This window comes from Nicotiana tabacum, chromosome 1, assembly GCF_000715075.1.
Source record: "Nicotiana tabacum cultivar K326 chromosome 1, ASM71507v2, whole genome shotgun sequence".
Taxonomy (NCBI): Eukaryota; Viridiplantae; Streptophyta; class Magnoliopsida; order Solanales; family Solanaceae; genus Nicotiana; species Nicotiana tabacum.
The window spans coordinates 51,560,525-51,578,550 of NC_134080.1; the positions used below are offsets into that span (position 1 = coordinate 51,560,525).

General features: G+C 36.4%; 3 protein-coding genes across 7 annotated transcripts; 2 read left to right on the forward strand and 1 right to left on the reverse strand.

Annotated features, from left to right (window-relative positions):
- The first annotated feature begins 5,807 nt into the window (after positions 1-5,807).
- LOC107773834 (heat shock factor protein HSF30) lies at positions 5,808-9,239 on the forward strand. 5 transcript variants are annotated; one of them, XR_012708303.1, is made up of 5 exons: positions 5,835-6,239; positions 7,160-7,934; positions 8,255-8,321; positions 8,412-8,455; positions 8,740-9,239. XR_012708303.1 is itself a non-coding variant. In XM_075250649.1 (3 exons), the coding sequence occupies exons 1-3, from the start codon at positions 5,958-5,960 to the stop codon at positions 8,257-8,259; spliced, it is 1,062 nt and encodes a 353-aa protein (XP_075106750.1). In that variant the 5' UTR covers positions 5,835-5,957; the 3' UTR covers positions 8,260-9,239. The 5 variants fall into 5 exon arrangements, 2 of the variants coding, with proteins under 2 accessions (XP_075106746.1, XP_075106750.1); XR_012708301.1 differs by having other exon boundaries at positions 8,255-8,455; XR_012708302.1 differs by lacking the exon at positions 8,740-9,239 and having other exon boundaries at positions 8,412-8,638.
- Positions 9,240-11,671: 2,432 nt separating this feature from the next.
- LOC107781156 (cytochrome P450 711A1) lies at positions 11,672-14,340 on the forward strand. The gene is made up of 5 exons (XM_016601804.2): positions 11,672-12,079; positions 12,159-12,311; positions 12,696-13,458; positions 13,567-13,662; positions 13,806-14,340. Exons 1-5 carry the CDS (start codon positions 11,742-11,744, stop codon positions 14,133-14,135), a joined length of 1,680 nt encoding a protein of 559 aa, XP_016457290.1. The 5' UTR covers positions 11,672-11,741; the 3' UTR covers positions 14,136-14,340.
- Positions 14,280-17,238, reverse strand: LOC107781157 (protein IQ-DOMAIN 6). Its single transcript, XM_016601805.2, has 5 exons — positions 17,006-17,238; positions 16,672-16,926; positions 15,515-15,742; positions 15,320-15,433; positions 14,280-15,240 (listed from the first exon to the last, which is right to left on the reverse strand). Exons 1-5 carry the CDS (start codon positions 17,069-17,071, stop codon positions 14,578-14,580), a joined length of 1,326 nt encoding a protein of 441 aa, XP_016457291.1. The 5' UTR covers positions 17,072-17,238; the 3' UTR covers positions 14,280-14,577.
- Positions 17,239-18,026: the final 788 nt, after the last annotated feature.

Here is an 18,026-nt window from a genome sequence, read left to right on the forward strand (position 1 = left end):
CAAACAAACAGCTCAAAACCCAGGCCTGCCCGGTCCAACACCACCTGATACCCAGGACGTCCAAACGACGACGTTTTAGTCCAGTGTGATCTGGGCCGTTGATCTCAGATTGATCAACGGCCAAGATCACTTCCCCACAACCCACTGAGGAACCTGACCCGTTTACACCCGGACCGAACCCAAACCCTCAACACTTGAAACGACACCGTTCCACTTAACCATCAGATCCAGACCGTAGATCTAAATTGATCTAACGGTCGAGATCCGTCCACCCACTAACTATATAAGTTCATAACCTTACCCTGCCCCCTATCCAACACCCCAGCCTTCGTCTCCACAGACCAGGCCCCTAAACCCTAGCCGCCCCTGTATACTTTCGCCATGAAAGCCGGCGGCATGGACGCCGGTGACCTTCCCCTTAACACCCTAGAACCCCCTTGCCATCCTGAACATGGATCTGTTAATCATGTAGTTCGAATCCCTCCTCACCTTCTCGAATCTTCATTTGAAGATTCGAGTCAAAACTCGATCTACACAGTTTAACCCCAGCTTCACACCAGACACTCCCCAGACCCCCCTTGTGACCAAACCATACTTGGTTTGGTCCGAATCTGACCAGGGAAGCATGAATCCCGGATCTGAGTTTTGGAAATTTTTGTAGTTCTTCGTCACTGGTTCATACCGGTTCAACCAAAGAGATTAAGGTCTAATGGACTTTAATCAAAGTGTTTCTCATCTGATAAACACTTCGATTAAAGTCCATTCAGCCTTAAGAAAGGTCTGTCCAAATCCGAGTCAAGGTTTTGATTTTTCAAAGATTTGAGGTGAGTCTTGTTTTCTTTTCTTTATTTTTGTTTTAGTCCGTGTGATTTGTTTTTAAAAGTCTGTTCATATTTGTTTAATTTTACCAACTTCTGTTTGTCCACTTTGCCTGAACCACTGTGTTTGTTTGAACCCCTCCTATTCTGATAAGACATGTGTATTGGTTGTATTCCAAATTTGTACTGACTAGTTGACTCCTCGAGTGCATTTCTGCTTAGTCAGTATAATTCGAACCATGTATCGATACTGTTTAAATGTCTGATTTTTGGCTACGATTGAGTATGTTAATGCTAATATAGTCGAGTCGACATGTGTCGTCAATTAGTTTCAACTGTCCGAACAATAACAAATCGACTTACTTCTGCTAAGCATTTGTTGAATCAATTAAGAACCAGTTTTGTTTACTTATAGCTGTTGAGGATGTTTGGTTTAAATGCGGAATTGGAGGGCATGAGCACTCGTGCACAGCATGTGCATTGGTGCACCTCATGTGCCTTGTGCACAGCCTGTTTCCCTGCATAAAAAGGCTTTTGATTTTAAAAAAATGGTTTGACAGCATATGTTGTCAGATACATTCTACTGCCCATACTTTGCTTTAGTTTAAAGAAGTATTAAACCTTTTAAAAGTTAAATCTGCCAGGGAATGTTGATGGGGTTTAATACTTAATTAGCTAAAGTTGGAATTGAAAATGGAAGGCACATGGGAGGGGTATTGGTAATAATCTATCAGGCTGTAAAAGGGATAATATGAAGGCTTATAAAAGGGAGGACATACAGAGATAAAAAGGATCTGAAAAAATAGAGAAAGAAAAATACAGACACTGTGAGGAGCTTTGAAAGAGAGAGCTGATAAGAGATACACAGAAAAAAGCATACAGAAATAGAGAGAGACACTGAGAGGGAACATCTGAGAGTTTCAAATTCTGAAAACAGAAACTAGAAAAGATTTCTCTTTGATAACCCAAATAGACTTCAAATTGAGGACTGACATTAGAACTTGAAAAGAGAGGAGATAGGGAAAGGGATATCACAAAATCAGGAATTGTCTTTTTCTTACTGTTTGTTCGATTCTCATTTTGTTCAAACTGTCCAAGTTAGTCCTGTTTTCCTTCAAGTGTCAGTTAAGTCTATTGTTTGGATTTGTGTGGTTTGCTTCTCCTGGAATTGGATTGCCTGATTCTCCGACTCCATACTATTGGGAATTTGTCTCATTCTGCCTTTTCTCCATTGGCTTATTGACCTCTTGCACTGGGATTTCTGTTCTATTGGTACCTGCCGTTACTGCTGTTGTTTGGTATCGCTTCTATTGCCCTACTGACCCCTCGCTTCTTCTGTTGTATCCAATATCCAGGTACATACTAAGACTCGCATTTGATGTAACAATGAAAGCATGAATCAAAAGATCTGAAGGAGTTATAATCACCTGTTGTATTGCTTACGAATTTTTTTTTCAATGTTGTTAAGATATGCAGTTTCTTGGTCTGTTAGCCTAATGGAGACAGATTAGTAAGGTTGTACTTAATTAAAGCTTGTGCCAATTGGAAACTGTGACATTTTATTCGTTTAGGAGTACACAAGATGTAAATACAATCCGTGAAATATGCAGCCATTTAATACAATTGCTAACTCAAACTCGCTCTTTCAGCATGTTTCGAATATGTAAGGACAAATAATTGTTTAGATCTAGCTAAAGACAATACAGTTTCAAACTCTTGAGTTTCAGTTTTCATGAAGCAGTTTATAGGATGAGTTTCAAATGTCATTAGTCGCATTTTCCTAATAAGCAATTTTAATTAATCTTGTCTGAATAAGTTGAAGTTAGGGAGCTCTTGTAACAGTCGTAGCATTTCACCAATCTCATATACATTTCTCTTATCAAGTTCAAAGCATGTTTTCATGAGGTACAATGTTTCTTCATTCCGTAAATAATTAATCGGGCGATTAGCTAAAATCTGGGTTTGGCCAAACACATAGTTAAAATAGCACGCATCTTTTCTTCTATTTTCAAGAGATAAACACATTAGAAATGTAGTCGCTTTAGGATGTTCCTTCTAAAATAATGAGACGAGCCTCGCCAAATGAGATGTAAATCGCGGGGCCCTCAATAAATAACCATGATAATTATCTAGAATTCAGGATAGGCCATTTAATAAATTTCATGGCCTTCTACAAATAATAACGCGCTAGACCCCCTTAGGCGCCCTTAATGAATTACACTCTTAAACTTGGGTGCACATTGATGTGACCCGAATCCAAATCTCAACGGAGTCGAAATGTGTTAACAACTACGGGTGCATTGATTGTGACGTGGTTCAAGATGCATTTTCACGACGTTGCAATTCTATAAAAATAAATGATAATAATAAAAGCGGTTTAAACTTAATAAAAGCACATAAGTCACAACATGTATTTAAATCAGATATTTAGCCATTATAACAATTTAAGCGACCGTGCTAGAACCACGGGATTCGAGGGTGCCTAACACCTTCCCTCGGGTCAACAGAATTTCTTACTTAGAATTTCTGGTTCGCAGACTTCATTTGGAAAAGTCGAAAAATTTCCTCGATTTGGGATTCAAGATAAACCGGTGACTTGGGACACCAAAAACCAAACCTTTCCCAAGTGGCGACTCTGAATTAAATAAATAATCCCATTTCGAATATTGTCACTTAAATTGGAAAAACTCCACCCGCGCATTTAACCCTTCGGGGCCGGGCGCGCAAAAGGAGGTGTGACAGGTGCATCAATCTCTAGAATATTATGCTGGAACTTTTTGTGTTGCAGCAAAATAGTGATTATTTTTCAATAACTTTATAAATACTATCTATTTTTCAATTAACGATCCGAAAACTGGCTAACCCGTCCTATTTTCACGAAAGGGATTTTTACATTCATATGCCATATAGTAAACTATATTACTCTCTATGCTTAACTTTTAATATAATTACCTTTTATATACCTAATTATCATTTATGTACATTTTAGGGGTTTTAATAGTATTATTTGTCTCCTAATTTAACTCTACCGTATATTCCCACTCCTCCCAAGTTTCTCTCTCCAAATCCCACCCCTTCACCTATGTATCAAACCACACCCCACGATTTCCTATTCAATCATCCACTATTTCCTCTTCTAAAACCAGCGAAAATCGGTAACCCCTCCACCATTGACAACCATTAAAAAGCTTTGAAGCTTTGAATTCGAATTTGGGTTTTCAAAAGACATTGTTTGTTTGGATTGGATGTTGTTGCAAAAAAATTGAGAATTTTCTCTACGTCTCTCTCTATCTCTCGATCCCAAATTTCAGTAATATAAAGCAAACGAAAAGAGAACAGCAATTCCACTATTGATAGCCACTAAAAAACTCTGAAGCTTTAAATTCGAATTTGGGTTTTCAAAAATTATTATTTATTTAGATTGGGTGTTGTTGCAAATAATTGGGAATATGGTTTGGAGTTTATATCTCAATTTTGAGGAGTTTTGGTGAAGATTAGACTTGGTTTTGGCTGAATTTCAGATTGAAACTCCTCGAAGAAGAAGACATAACATACATTATATTACAGAAATTGTAGAAAAAATGTAGAAAATTTGTATTTTGTTATATATATATAATTATTGTATGAAAGTTGAACAATATTGTTTAAAAATTATATTTAAGTTGTATGATATTGTAGTTGTATATAATTGAGTAGAAATAATATATGAAAATTGTAGATAAGTTGTATAATATATAATTAGTTGTATGAAATTTATTTTTACTATGTATAAAAAATGCAAAATATACAAAAGACATATTATATAAATTTTGTATAAAATTTGTATTTAAGTTGTATGTTATTGTAGTTGTATTTAACTAGGTAGAAATAATGTGTGGAAGTTGTAGATAAGTTGTAGATAAATTGTATAATATATAATTAGTTGTATGAAATTTATTTTTATTATGTATAAATCAGATACAAAATATACAAAAGACATATTGTATAAATTTTGTATAAAAATTATATTTAAGTTGTATGATATTGTAGTTGTATTTAATTGTATAGAAATAATGTATAAAAATAAACACGTCGTAATAGCTGTTGGAACTTTGAAAGTGAAGTTAGCTATTCTATTCGTATTTGCTAAGTAAATAGTAGTAGAAGATATGATACAATACGAACCAAGAGAGGGACCATTATTCATTAATGAAAACTAAAATCCACTCACTTTGTCCTCGTGAACTTATGGAGACGTATGCCTAACTCAAAACTACACTAACATTACACATAAGTAACAATAGTTTCTGTTAACAAAAACAGTGTCAGTAAAGAAGAGTTTTTATTTTTATTTTTAGCAGCTTCAGAAATTCCTGTGTGAAAAAGGAAAAGAATGTTCTCAAAATTCAGAAAGAAAAAAAGAACGAACAAATCTGCGGTTGTTTCTAGGAGTTAGCTCCGGACAAAAAAGGAACAACCTCCGAGTAATTTTATATAAAAAAGATAAGGAAGATCTGGAGATAAAGGGGAGAGAGGAGAAAAAAAAGGAAAAAGGGTGTAACTAAATCCCTTAATTGAAGACACTAATAATTGATTGGGAGCGTTTTAAGGTGGAATATATATATTTTGTAAACAAAACTTATATAGATAGGGTAATTTGTTAAACATGAATATTTAAAATAGTATAATTTATTATATGACATAAGAATAAGAATGTAAAACTCTGTTTACGCAAATCGAGCTATCCAAACTCAAACGAGTTAACGCGGGTCATATACCAACTTCCTGCTCCTACTATATTCGAAGGGCAGACAAATCTTTACTCCTAGTACTAGAATTCTTGAGAAGCTTCTAGGTGTTTCCTTTAAGACGACACAAACACTTGTCCAACGAAACTGACACCTCTGACTTCACTGTGCAATTGTTAGAAACTTCCAATAACTCACTGGTCCTTCCAAATATCTAACACAAAGATATTTTCCAAAACTCTTTCTTTCTCATTCTCCTTCCATCTGTTTTTATCTAGAACCTTCTACTCCACTTCTCATTTTATATCACTCGGCTCACTCTCTTTCATTAATCCCCACAAAACCCACCTCGTAAAACCTTTCAAAAACCGTTAATCTTAATTGTAATTAGCAACTGAAAAAGTAAAAGGAAATGGACGAAGAAGTGGGAGTGAAGCGGGAGGAAGAGGGCGTTGGCACCGCCGTGACGGCGCCGCCGCTACCAATGGAGGGGCTGCATGACGTGGGTCCACCACCGTTTCTGAGCAAGACTTATGAAATGGTGGAAGACTCTTCAACTGATGCAGTGATTTCATGGAGCAGAGCAAGGAATAGCTTTATTGTTTGGGATTCTCATAAGTTTTCAACCACTTTGCTGCCTAAGCATTTCAAGCACAGTAATTTCTCCAGTTTCATTCGCCAGCTTAACACATATGTAAGTACTTATCTTTTTACTTCTAACCCACATCTAATTTTGGTATCCTGTGTTTGCTTTAGTCTATGATTAATTAGGTTTGTAATTAGCTTAACTCAGACCTTTGAGTAGTTTATTGTGGATCAATTATGTGTTAGCTTTAGAGTTTGATTAGTTGGGTTTCTAAATAGCTGAACTCCTACCTTTGGATATTTTATTGTGAATCTATTAAGAATGATGTCTTGGTGGTAACCAATTTTGTGGGAAATTTGAATAGCTAATTATGTTTCAAGACGTGCATTGCAGAATTGGGATGTTTTTGTGTAGAACTGAATAGCCAATTTGATTTAGGGCCCAAAATACTGGTTTTTTGATTAGTTTGAGGTGACTTATGCCAATTGATCTTAACTGGGAGAGATACGGCCAAACCCTAGTCCTTAATTGTTATGGTTTCAAATCTTATTACTCCATGGTTTTGAAATGACTTAGTGATTTTTTCTTTAGCGTCCAAGAATAACTTGGTGCATCTTGCATTATAAGTTGAACTGCTCAACTCTACCCCTCAAAGCTATATACTTTTCCTAGAATCAACAATTCATCGTTTCTGCTGAATTCTTACTCAACAGTGTTATCTTTCCTTTCAAGTGATTTGTTTGGAATTTGGTTGTACCGAGTGCACAATATTTTCTTTGCTTTGCATGACATTGATACATATTTTGCTCCATTAGCTTTAGACAGAAGTTCAGATAGTCTCTGCAGCTGATGGTTGGTGGTTCTGATGAATTCTACTGCTTGTGTTTGATGGTTGTACGATGAATACTCGAAGAAAGAAGCACGTTAGGTTGTTTCTTCTGTTTCAATCTTGGCTCGTCATCTATACTTTCTTGTATTTTCTGCAGTAGACTATAAAGTTTCTCAACTCTAACATCATGACAATGCAGGGTTTTAGAAAAGTGGATCCGGATAGATGGGAATTTGCGAATGAAGGTTTTCTAGGCGGACAGAAGCATCTTTTGAAGACCATAAAGAGGAGGAGGAATGTTGGTCAAAGCATGAACCAACAAGGATCTGGGCCGTGTATTGAAATAGGGTATTATGGAATGGAGGAGGAGCTCGAAAGACTAAAGCGGGATAAGAATCTTCTGAGGACTGAAATAGTTAAGCTTAGACAGCAACAGCAGAGTACTAGAAATCAGATCATTGCAATGGGAGAAAAAATCGAAAGTACAGAGAGGAAACAAGAGCAGATGATGAGTTTCCTAGCCAAGATTTTCAGCAATCCGACTTTTCTCCAGCAATACTTGGATAAATGTGTGCAAAGAAAAGATAAACAACGCATTGAAGTTGGGCAAAAGAGGAGACTAACTATGACCCCCAGTAGTGAGAATCTTCAAGATTTAGTATCAGTTGCCGTGGGAAGTGATCAGCCTATGAATTACTCAACTCGAGATCGTGAAACGGAACTTACAAAAATGGGAAGCGATATGGAAATACTGTTCTCTGCTGCATTGGACAATGAATCAAGCAGCAACGCAAGGTCGGCTTCTGTTGTGACAGCAAGTGCAACCGATATGGATCCAGTGCCTGAGAATATATGGGAAGAGTTGCTCGGTGAAGATCTTATATCTGGGGATGGAGCAGAGGAAGTACTGGTTATTGATCAACCTGAGCTTGACGTGGAAGTTGAAGATCTTGTTGGGACAACATCTGAATGGGGTGAGGAATTAGATGACCTTGTAGATCAAATTGGTTTTCTCTAGGTCCAATGACTGAAGATTGATGTTGTGGAAATTCAGTTGTTCTCCTGGCCTCCTTGCACAACTCCAGTATCCTATACATAATGTATTTTGGTTGTGTTACTGCTAACATGTTTTGATGACATGTTACATTTTATGTCTCTCCTATAGCAGGGAATGGCGACGTCGTGGAGGCCTACTAATGTTGCTATTTTATATCTTTTGTTTATGTATTGATTGTACCCAGTTCTTCTTGAAAGGTGATGTGCAGAATTAATTTTTCCTCTTATATTTTTTCAGGTTAAGATGCAGGTCTACTTTCATGAAGATTTGAGGCAATCTCTAGTAGGGATCACACGAATATTAAGTATAGATAAAAGTTCAACAGTTTTTGTTTCTTAGTCTAGGCAGTTATGTCGGAGCAGTATTTGTTTTGACTTTTCTTGTCATTTTGTAGATGATTGAAGCTCCTTGTGGACACAACTTCTCTACCTTCACTAGGTAGGATAAGGTTTGCGTACACACTATCTTCCCCAAACCCTGTTTGTGGGAATATACTAGGTTTGTTGTTGTTGATTGAAGCTCCTTATGATGTTCAACGGAGTTAATAAGTAGTTCTGTATTCCAGAGTGATATAATTGTCATAGATGCATAACTAATAATTAGCTTTTGCATTGCACAGAAGGATACAATTCAACATGTCTCTTGCATACACTCTTTTCACTTAATTATGGTTAAGTATCATACTTCCTCATCTCAATTTGATAGTTTTGTATTTGATGTAGGTAGACCTATGTGGATATTCCATAATCTAATTTTGTCTATTGGATGAGTGCATTTTCCACCTTGGGCAGTCTGGTGTTCTTTAACTTCTCAGTGTACGGAGGTTTATGCTGCAAGATGCAAGTATGCACCCCCTGTACTGTGGTTACTGCACTCTCAAGTAGTAGTTGCTGTAATCAGGGGAAGATTTATTTGAGCTGTCTTATGGTTGTGATAGATTAAGGCCTGTGACGCTGAAGTTTTAGGACTCACTTTAAAGTGTTTCAGGTGGAATATCACGATAAAGGTATTTAGCCATCGAAAAGTTTGAGAAATATGGTTGATTTATCTTCTGAGTGACATTTGCATAGTTAAGTGATAGTTTCAAATAAATGAGTGATTGTCTTGTTAGTAGTTAAGTTGGCAAGGAAGTGATCTTTATTTCTTGGTGCAACTCATGTAACAATTAATGATATGTTTTATCGCTAATTACCCGGTAAAACTTAAATTTTATAACCGCCAACTCATGTTTTACAATTTTATTATCTCATTACCTTGTTATTTATTTTATGCAAGAAATTTTACACTTATAAATAGTGGTACTTTTTCCTTGTGTTTGGATACGGGTTAGCATTGTAGTGTGCATGAAATAAGTGAGGTTGTTGTAGTAAAAAAGAGAGTCGAGAGAATAAGAACAAGAGAAAAAATTTAAGTGTATAAGTTATTCCGCACAAAAGAGAATTTCATTTTGTTGAGGTATTTCAAGTGGTAGAGTTTTGGACTTAGCAAGTTATATAGACTTTGTTTGAATCACACGATGTTATTGGACGGTTGTATTTTGAAGGGGACAAGACTAGAGTACTATTGCTGGATCGGTAAAAAAAATAAAAATTATCACAATAGGCTTGAATCTTCTTGAGGAGAGCAAGATATACACGCTTCTGAAGTTATTTTATTTTTTCACTATAATTTTATTTTTACCAACAAGAAATTTTCCTTTGGATAAAGAGAGTTATATACTTGAACTTCCATTAAATAATTCTAGAGTTTGGACTTTGGAAGTAGCAAGATCTAATAACAACAAGAATTATGGTTGAATTTCAAATAAGGTAATATTACTTATATGCAAATTTAAACGTAATGTGATATTTAATAGATCATGCTGATGTTATCATAAAAAAGGCATAGTATCAGTTTAGGGTTTAAAGAATATGCCCAATTTAGGGTTGCCTGTGAAAGGAGACAAAATCTCTTAGACAAATAGTATTAGTTTAATCTCAACAATATAATAATTGAGCAGTTAGGAAAATTGTCTCACCTCAGGTCCAGACAAAACTCGAAAAACATTTCATGTCCAAATTAATATTCTTTCTCTTTTGCGTAAAGCATCAAAGATGTAACTAAACGACTCGAGCTTCGTTAAAATAACCACCTCAAGAATTAAAAGAACATTTCTTGTGATAGGTAGACAATAATATTTTAGTATATTATCACGTGTACATTGATGTATGTTGTTCATAACATGTGTGATGTGTCTTGTGTCTGGCTGTTCGGTTAAGCGACATGCAATAGATGGTTACAAAAGGTTGATCCATTAATATATATATAGAGAGAGGCGGATGCAACGCATTGGTATCGGGTTCAACTGAACCCAATACTTTTGACGCGGAGCATAAATTTATGTGTAAAAATTTAATAATATTATAATATATAGCAATACGAACCCATAAATTTAAAAATACAATGGGTTCAATACTAAAAACTTTGCAGGTTGAACCCATAAAACTTAAATCCGACATCCGTCTCTATATATATATATATGCATCTCTGTAGGGTATTATCTTCCACTTGCCCCTTGACAACTATAAAGCTAAAATTGTTTGTTCCTTTCCTTCCTCATTCTTTCTTCTGTGTTAAGAGGAACCAATCGAGTCATTTAAAGTTGATGTGTGACATCCCAAGGATTCAAAGTGGTTCATTTATGCTAAGTCAAATTGGTATTCACGCACCCAACCTGTTGGAGCCAGGGGGTAAAGTTATGTATGGCCAAGGATGGTCAGCTTAATACCCTTGGCCCTTTGCCGAAAAATACATTATATATACATAGTAAAATATTATTTGTTATTAATTAAAAAATAAACTTTGAACACCGTTACATAGCTCACTGGCAAAGGGTGTTATTGGAATACCATTATTAAATTTTCTGGCTTCGCCGCCACTTGACCGTCCACTAGTAAAAATAAAAATGAAAAAGTGTCAACTTTGCTACTGATACTATTTGGAATTGAGCAACTTCATAATCGTTAAAACTTATCTTAGTATTATTCCCGCAGTGCTGTATTTACCCGTGACTCCTAATGAATTTCAAACTTAAGATTAATGGACTTCATTTCTCGAAGACTTTGGACATCAGGAGCCCATCCATTTTTTTACATTGGAACCCAACGAAGGGCATATATGAGACGATTTTCTAAGAACGAGAATATAAATGAACCAAAATGTAATGGAAACAATTCAAGATAGTACATGATCAAAACTAGTGATCAGGTGAGTAGCTGAGGAAATTGAGCCATAGTGAATAGACAGACCAAAACTAGTGGAGTAGCTGAGGAGGGTTAAGCTCAAGTGAAAAGACAGAGAGGCCTTATTCTTCACATTAAGTGGCTCATGACTCCACTCAAAAAAAGGACAATGAAAACACAAAAGGCATCACAGCAAACATTGTATTTGGAGAATCTCTACATCTGCTCTTGTCCGGACAAAAACAGATTTATTTTATGTATCAATCCAAAATGAAGTTTCGCCTTTTCTAGTAGCTTCATTAGGCACTCTCCCTATATTTTTCCTTCCTTAAATTAAAAATATCAGCACTTGAAAGTGCAAAATCAAATATAGAGGACCCCACCATTTAAGCATAGCCATCATTAAGAACAAAGACCAACAACTCATGACATGATTTGATCATAGATAAAAAAAAAACAAGGCCGGCTCAACCCCATTAATTTAAAGATTCTCCTAAACATATATGCATATATATGGAATATTTGTTTCATATATAGTCAAACATCCATTTGATCTCCTTCTCCATCAAAAAACAAATATGGAGTTCCTAAGCAAAACCATTCTACAATCAATAGAAAACACTGCAGAAGTACTAATAAAGTCACCATCTTTGGTCTCAACAATATGCACTATCTTAGCCTTTGTAGCTGGTGTTTTGGTCTACTTCTATAGACCTTATTGGCGTGTGAGAAAAGTACCTGGTCCTCCAGCTTTTCCCCTTGTAGGACACCTTCCTTTGATGGCTAAATATGGCCCTGATGTCTTCTCTGTCCTTGCCAAACAATATGGTCCTATCTTCAGGTTTGCCTTCATTATTATCATTTCTTGATCAGTTTATCTTTGTGGTACTTAGTTGTTTCTATTTGTTATTCTTGAGCAGATTTCATATGGGCAGACAGCCACTAGTTATAGTAGCAGATGCAGAGCTATGCAGAGAAGTTGGAATAAAGAAATTCAAGGACATACCAAATAGAAGCATCCCATCTCCCATTGCAGCATCCCCTCTTCATCAGAAAGGCCTATTTTTTACTAGGTAAAGTAGTTCAAATAGAGAGCATTTTGCATAATAATTGGCCAATCTCTTCAAAATGATTTGATGAGGCTTATTCAAGGGGAGCCATTAGCCATCATTAGATGATCATTTCCAAGGTTCTATATAAAAACTAACAGTAATAAAAGGGCAGCCCGATGCATCGCAGGATACGGAGAAGTGCCGCACCCGAAGGGGTGTAATGTAGGCAGCCCACATTGATGTAAACATCAATGGCTGATTCCAGGGATCGAACTAGTGGCCTCTAGGTTAGACGGAGATAACTTTATCATTGCTCCAAGGCTCACCATATTTGATGATTCTAATTTTGCATAATGGAAAGTGTGATGTTCTACTAGAAGAAACCTAATGGTATGTTAATTACAGGGACTCCAGATGGTCAACAATGAGAAACACTATTCTATCAGTCTACCAGCCATCTTACCTTGTTAAGTTAGTGCCAATCATGCAATCGTTTATCGAGTCTTCAACTAAAAATCTTGATTCTGAGGGAGATCTCACATTCTCTGATCTCTCCCTCAAGTTAGCTACTGATGTAATTGGACAAGCTGCTTTTGGTGTGGATTTTGGACTCTCCAAACCAATATCAGACAAAATGAACCATGAGCAAAATGACAGTGAAGTCCAAGAATTCATCAATCAGCACATTTACTCCACAACACAACTCAAAATGGACTTATCAGGTTCTGTTTCAATCATATTGGGATTGCTTGTTCCGATTCTTCAAGAGCCATTCCGCCAAATCCTCAAGAGAATTCCTGGCACTATGGACTGGAAAGTAGAAAGAACAAACAAGAATTTAAGCAGGAGGTTAGATGAGATAGTGGCAAAGAGGATGGAGGAAAAAGATCGCAGTTCAAAGGACTTCTTATCGCTTATACTGCAGGCAAGGGAGTCAGAGAAGTTAGCTAAGAATGTTTTCACCTCAGATTATATCAGTGCTGTAACTTATGAGCACTTACTGGCTGGTTCTGCAACAACTTCCTTTACATTGTCTTCTATTATCTATTTGGTTGCTGGCCATCCAGAGGTTGAGCAGAAGTTGCTCACGGAGATAGATGCTTTTGGGCCTAATGATCACATACTCACTGCCATTGAGCTTCAGCAGAAATTCCCATACCTTGATCAGGTGAGTGCCAAAACTTTACTTAATCTTCTAATAAATTCTTAAAAAAACTACAGGCAGAATGTCGGCAAAGACAATCTCATTCTTCTTGTAATTGTTCACAAACTTTAGGTAATCAAAGAAGCAATGAGGTGTTATGTCGTCTCACCCTTAGTTGCCAGAGAAACATCAGCTGAGGTGGAGATCGGAGGCTATAAACTTCCTAAGGTTCATATCCATTTTCTCTATAATGATTATCTTTTTAACTCTTCCAAGAGTTAGATTTCAATGGATTGGAGAGGGAAGGGATTGGTTCTACTTAAATCGATCTCATGTTTATTATTTTTACCATATTTTTAATAATTAAGCAGGGCACATGGGTTTGGTTGGCTCTTGGAGTTCTTGCTAAGGATTCAAAGAACTTCCCCGAACCAGAGAAGTTTAGACCAGAGAGGTTTGATCCAAGCTGTGAAGAGGAAAAACAAAGGCATCCTTATGCAAATATTCCATTTGGAATAGGGCCGCGAGCATGCATAGGACAGAAGTTCTCCATACAAGAACTTAAACTCTCACTGATTCACTTATATCGCAAGTACATTTTTCGACACTCTCCCCTTATGGAAAAGCCACTGGAACTTGAGTATGGTATAGTACTTAACTATAAGCATGGAGTCAAGGTTTGTGCCATCAAGCGTAAATGAAAGTTTCCAACATGACCATCTAGTTCACTAATGATTCAAGAGATGAGAAATGGTGAGAGCTCAATCTTGAACTGAATCCAGTACATCTGTGAAAGAACTAAAATACAGATTTGTAATTTCCACCATTTCAAATGCAGATTGGCATTTCAAAATAGAAACATTGAATGTAACTCCATTTTATGACACAAAAAATGTGAATCATTGCTTAAATGTTTCTGGTTTCCATCAATCATCCATAGTCGCGCACAGTCAATATATGATCAACTTATCTCAGTAAATTTATGATAATAGAGGAGATGATCTACATAATAACATACATACTACGAATGACAACCCACAAACTAAGTCCAGGAAAAATTAAACATACCCAACACCAACTTTTGATTTTTTTCTACAACAACAAGCTGTTGTAAGAGCTGCCATAAGCCTAGTCATTCTTTGATTACTCAAAACCGGCACAATTCTCTTTGTCCCTTGGTCTAGATAATTTATCCATTCGAGTAGGAAGACAAAGAGGCCTTGTCATATTGTCATAACCAGCACAACTCTTCGAGTCACCATTACTAAGTAAGCCAGAGTTCTTAAGAAACTGGAACTCATCCATTGACTGTCTAAGGATTCTCTGATTTCTCTGCTTGGCCTTCGTTGACTCAGTTAGGCTCATGTAATTTGGTCGACTACTATTGCTGTCTTCAGTCCTATCTGATGCCAACATTGTGTTCCCGGATATTGGCGTTGTTGATGTGCAGAATGAAGAGGAAGCTGAACTCTCATCATATCTGAATTCAGAACTCGGGCTTGATGAAGAACGAGTAGTGTGGCCTATCACCAACGGAGGTTTTGCTGATATCCTTTTGGTCATATTGTTCTTCTTCACTTTCACAGAGCAAGGTTCAGATGTCTTCAACTGATTGTCCTTAGCCTTTGGTGTGGTCTCCAAAGAATCGTTATAAGCTTGTTCCATCAATCTGTTTTCCCATGGCCGCGCTGCCATCCAACGTTCTAACCAACTCCATCCACAATTACTCTTATCATAATCAAGATTTTTGAGAGATGGAACCGAGATAGTGGTTCTAGAATCAAAATTCTGGCTTGATTTTGACTGCTGCATTAAGTAAAGCATCCAATCATTTAGTACAGGTCAAGAAAAAGTCAATTTAGTCTGCTTTCTAAATGGAATTGACCTTTTGAGCTTGAGAGTATGCAAGTGCTCTTTCTCTTTTTAAGACTCCCTCTTGCCTCATTTGTATCTTTGTTTTAACCTCTTCAAGAGTTCCTTTAAGGTCACACCATCCTTCCTGGGAATTAGAAAAAAGTGTAAATATGTCAAGGTAATTTACAACCAGCAAAAAGGACAAGAAAGACAAGTAGTTTTGTACCTCAGCTTCTTTCAAAGGATCAAGTTTGCCACGGTGTTCCTCTAGTATCTTCTGTACAGCTTGCCCCTCTATAGACATACGGACACGACGAGCTCTAACACGAGCTTGTACCCGAACCAGAGCTTGCATACACCTAAGAGTGACTGCAGCCTGCTTCCTTACTTGTCTGCCCCTAACAAGTGCTTGAAGCCTTACCAATCCTTTCAAGGCCCTTAATGCTCTTCTTGCCTAAATTGTCATTCAAAAATACTAAATCAAGATCAATTTGAATAAACACAACTAAATGTCCCTTGTTTACAAAGTTATATACAAAAAAGCAGATCAATCATATAATTTTTCAAGACAAGTATCATTCTTATCAGCAAAGAGAATCAAATACTGGACAAACAGATTTCTGTAAACAATCAGAATTTGATGCATGTATTCTAGACTAGTAAACTATTAAATAAAAGATGTCATGCTGGGATATACAGAGTTCTTATCCCATGCTCACTAAGCAAAAAATATAAGATAGAAAATTTCTGAGTTTCTGCTAGTTTAATAACTTAACAAGTCTGTATATCATGATATATATGTTCTTCAAAGTAAAGTGCATTTCCCTCATTTCTCATCAGCATTTTGCTAGTTAAATCTAACCTCAGGACACCAATAAATTAATGCACTATTCCATTCTTAACAGTGAATTAAGAGCTATTGAGCTACCGTGCGACTTTAACACAACTATTCAGGGAAAAGGCCATCATGAATCATGTTTCTAAGCCATCGAGGCAGACCCAGTATTTGAAGGTCACAGGTGCACTTTTTGATTCAACCAAAACTTGCTTTGTCACTACTAATATTAGTAACTATTTTCTAAAGACATAATACATGTACATATGAAATTCTTGCCGAACTTTAAGGGTGCTAGTGACCCCAGTGACATATATATCACTATCTATGGGTGCCGGCGATCCCTCTACCTATAGCATACATCTGCTCATACCCATGAGAAAGGATAAATATTTAACCAGCAGCTTTTGAGACATAATAGAACTTTGATTGGAAGAGTGGAGCATATACAAATAAAAGAAGTGGGGAACTTACACAGGGTACACAAATCTTAAGCACAAAATAGAACAAGAAAGAAGGAATGAAGAGAGTAGAATTAGAGTGAATACCAAGAAACCACGAAAGGCAGTTTGAATCCTGATAGCAGCCCATTCTTCCCTCACTGCTTTAAAATCTTTAGGAGGAGCTCTAACCACAGTAGCTACAGCAGCTGAGTAAGCTTCATTGTTCACTGATGATGAATCTGACCCTTCTGACCCAACACCACCATTTCTGTGCTTAAATCCCTTCCACGTAGACCCTCCAATATCCACTGATGAACTCCTCCACAGCTTCCATTTCTTGCTCTTTCCACTCACCTTCTCCTATAAAAAAAATGTACACAAACAGTTAACTCTTTGTACATGTAAAAAGATTGAATTTTTAGTGCAGATTTGAGCTTACATGATCTTCTTTTTCAGACTTCTTGAATCCTATCAAAGCTTTCACCCATTTTCCAGAAGCACCCATTTTCTTGTTTTTTCTTAAAAACCCAACTTCAGTTTCTGTTCAAGAAAACAAGCTATCCTTGTTTGCAGAGAGATAAAGAAAATTTTTAGACAACAAAGCTTTCAACTTTCGAGAAGTCAAAACAAGTAGTAGTACTACTTTTAAGTAAAAATACTTGTGTAGATATCAATGCAACAAAGAAACAAAAGAGAGTTAAAGCAGAAAGAGAAAGTTCTTGTTAACTACCCAAAACTAATGCTTCACTTTGAAGGGAAAAGAATTTAACACAGACTCACACTATTAATGAGGTAAAAATGACTTTTTTCTTATCAAAATGACTTGAAAACAGAAAAAGACTGCAACTTTAATGAGGTTTCTTTTAGATATGGGGTTGTGGGTGTAGTGGGGTGGTGGGTAACCGAGGTTTATGCTGCTTGACTACATTGTGCAAAGAGCCGTTGGGTTTTGAAATTCAAAAAAATAAGAGAACAATAGGACACGACCACAGTTGTGTTTGTGTTCCATTTTTCCCGCTTTGGGACGTGGGAACAAAAAAAATGATACAGTTTTTGTTTGAATTTACAAGAATTAGTGGTGGAGGTAGGAATTTCAGTTGTTCAAAATATAAAAAATAAATATAATATTCAATATCTACTATACAACAACAACATATTTAGTATATTCCCAATAGTTGGCATTCTATATCTACTATATATACATAAAAAAATAATTTTGACTTAGTGTAATTTTACGGTGGAAAGAGTTCGAATCCCCTTCGCTACGTCCAGGGGTGAAGCTACATTTATGCATGTGGGTTTAGCAAAATTAAATAATTTTAGCTCAGATCTAATATTTGCGTTAAACATTTATTTAGTGGGCGCTTGGACATAAGAATTGTAAAATTCCGAAAAAAGTAATAAAAAAAAATTAAAGTGAAAATGATATTTGTAAATTAGAGTTGTGTTTGTACATGAAT

Coding starts and splice junctions, on each gene's coding strand:
- LOC107773834 (XM_075250645.1), top strand. CDS start 5,958: ATGGACGAAGAAGTGGGAGTGAAGCGGGAGGAAGAGGGCGTTGGCACC. Junction 6,240..7,159: donor TTCGCCAGCTTAACACATAT/GTAAGTACTTAT, acceptor ATGACAATGCAG/GGTTTTAGAAAAGTGGATCC.
- LOC107781156 (XM_016601804.2), top strand. CDS start 11,742: ATGCATATATATGGAATATTTGTTTCATATATAGTCAAACATCCATTT. Junction 13,459..13,566: donor AATTCCCATACCTTGATCAG/GTGAGTGCCAAA, acceptor CACAAACTTTAG/GTAATCAAAGAAGCAATGAG. Junction 13,663..13,805: donor GAGGCTATAAACTTCCTAAG/GTTCATATCCAT, acceptor ATAATTAAGCAG/GGCACATGGGTTTGGTTGGC.
- LOC107781157 (XM_016601805.2), bottom strand. CDS start 17,071: ATGGGTGCTTCTGGAAAATGGGTGAAAGCTTTGATAGGATTCAAGAAG. Junction 15,743..16,671: donor CTGCCTTTCGTGGTTTCTTG/GTATTCACTCTA, acceptor ATGACAATTTAG/GCAAGAAGAGCATTAAGGGC. Junction 15,241..15,319: donor CATACTCTCAAGCTCAAAAG/GTCAATTCCATT, acceptor TACTTAATGCAG/CAGTCAAAATCAAGCCAGAA.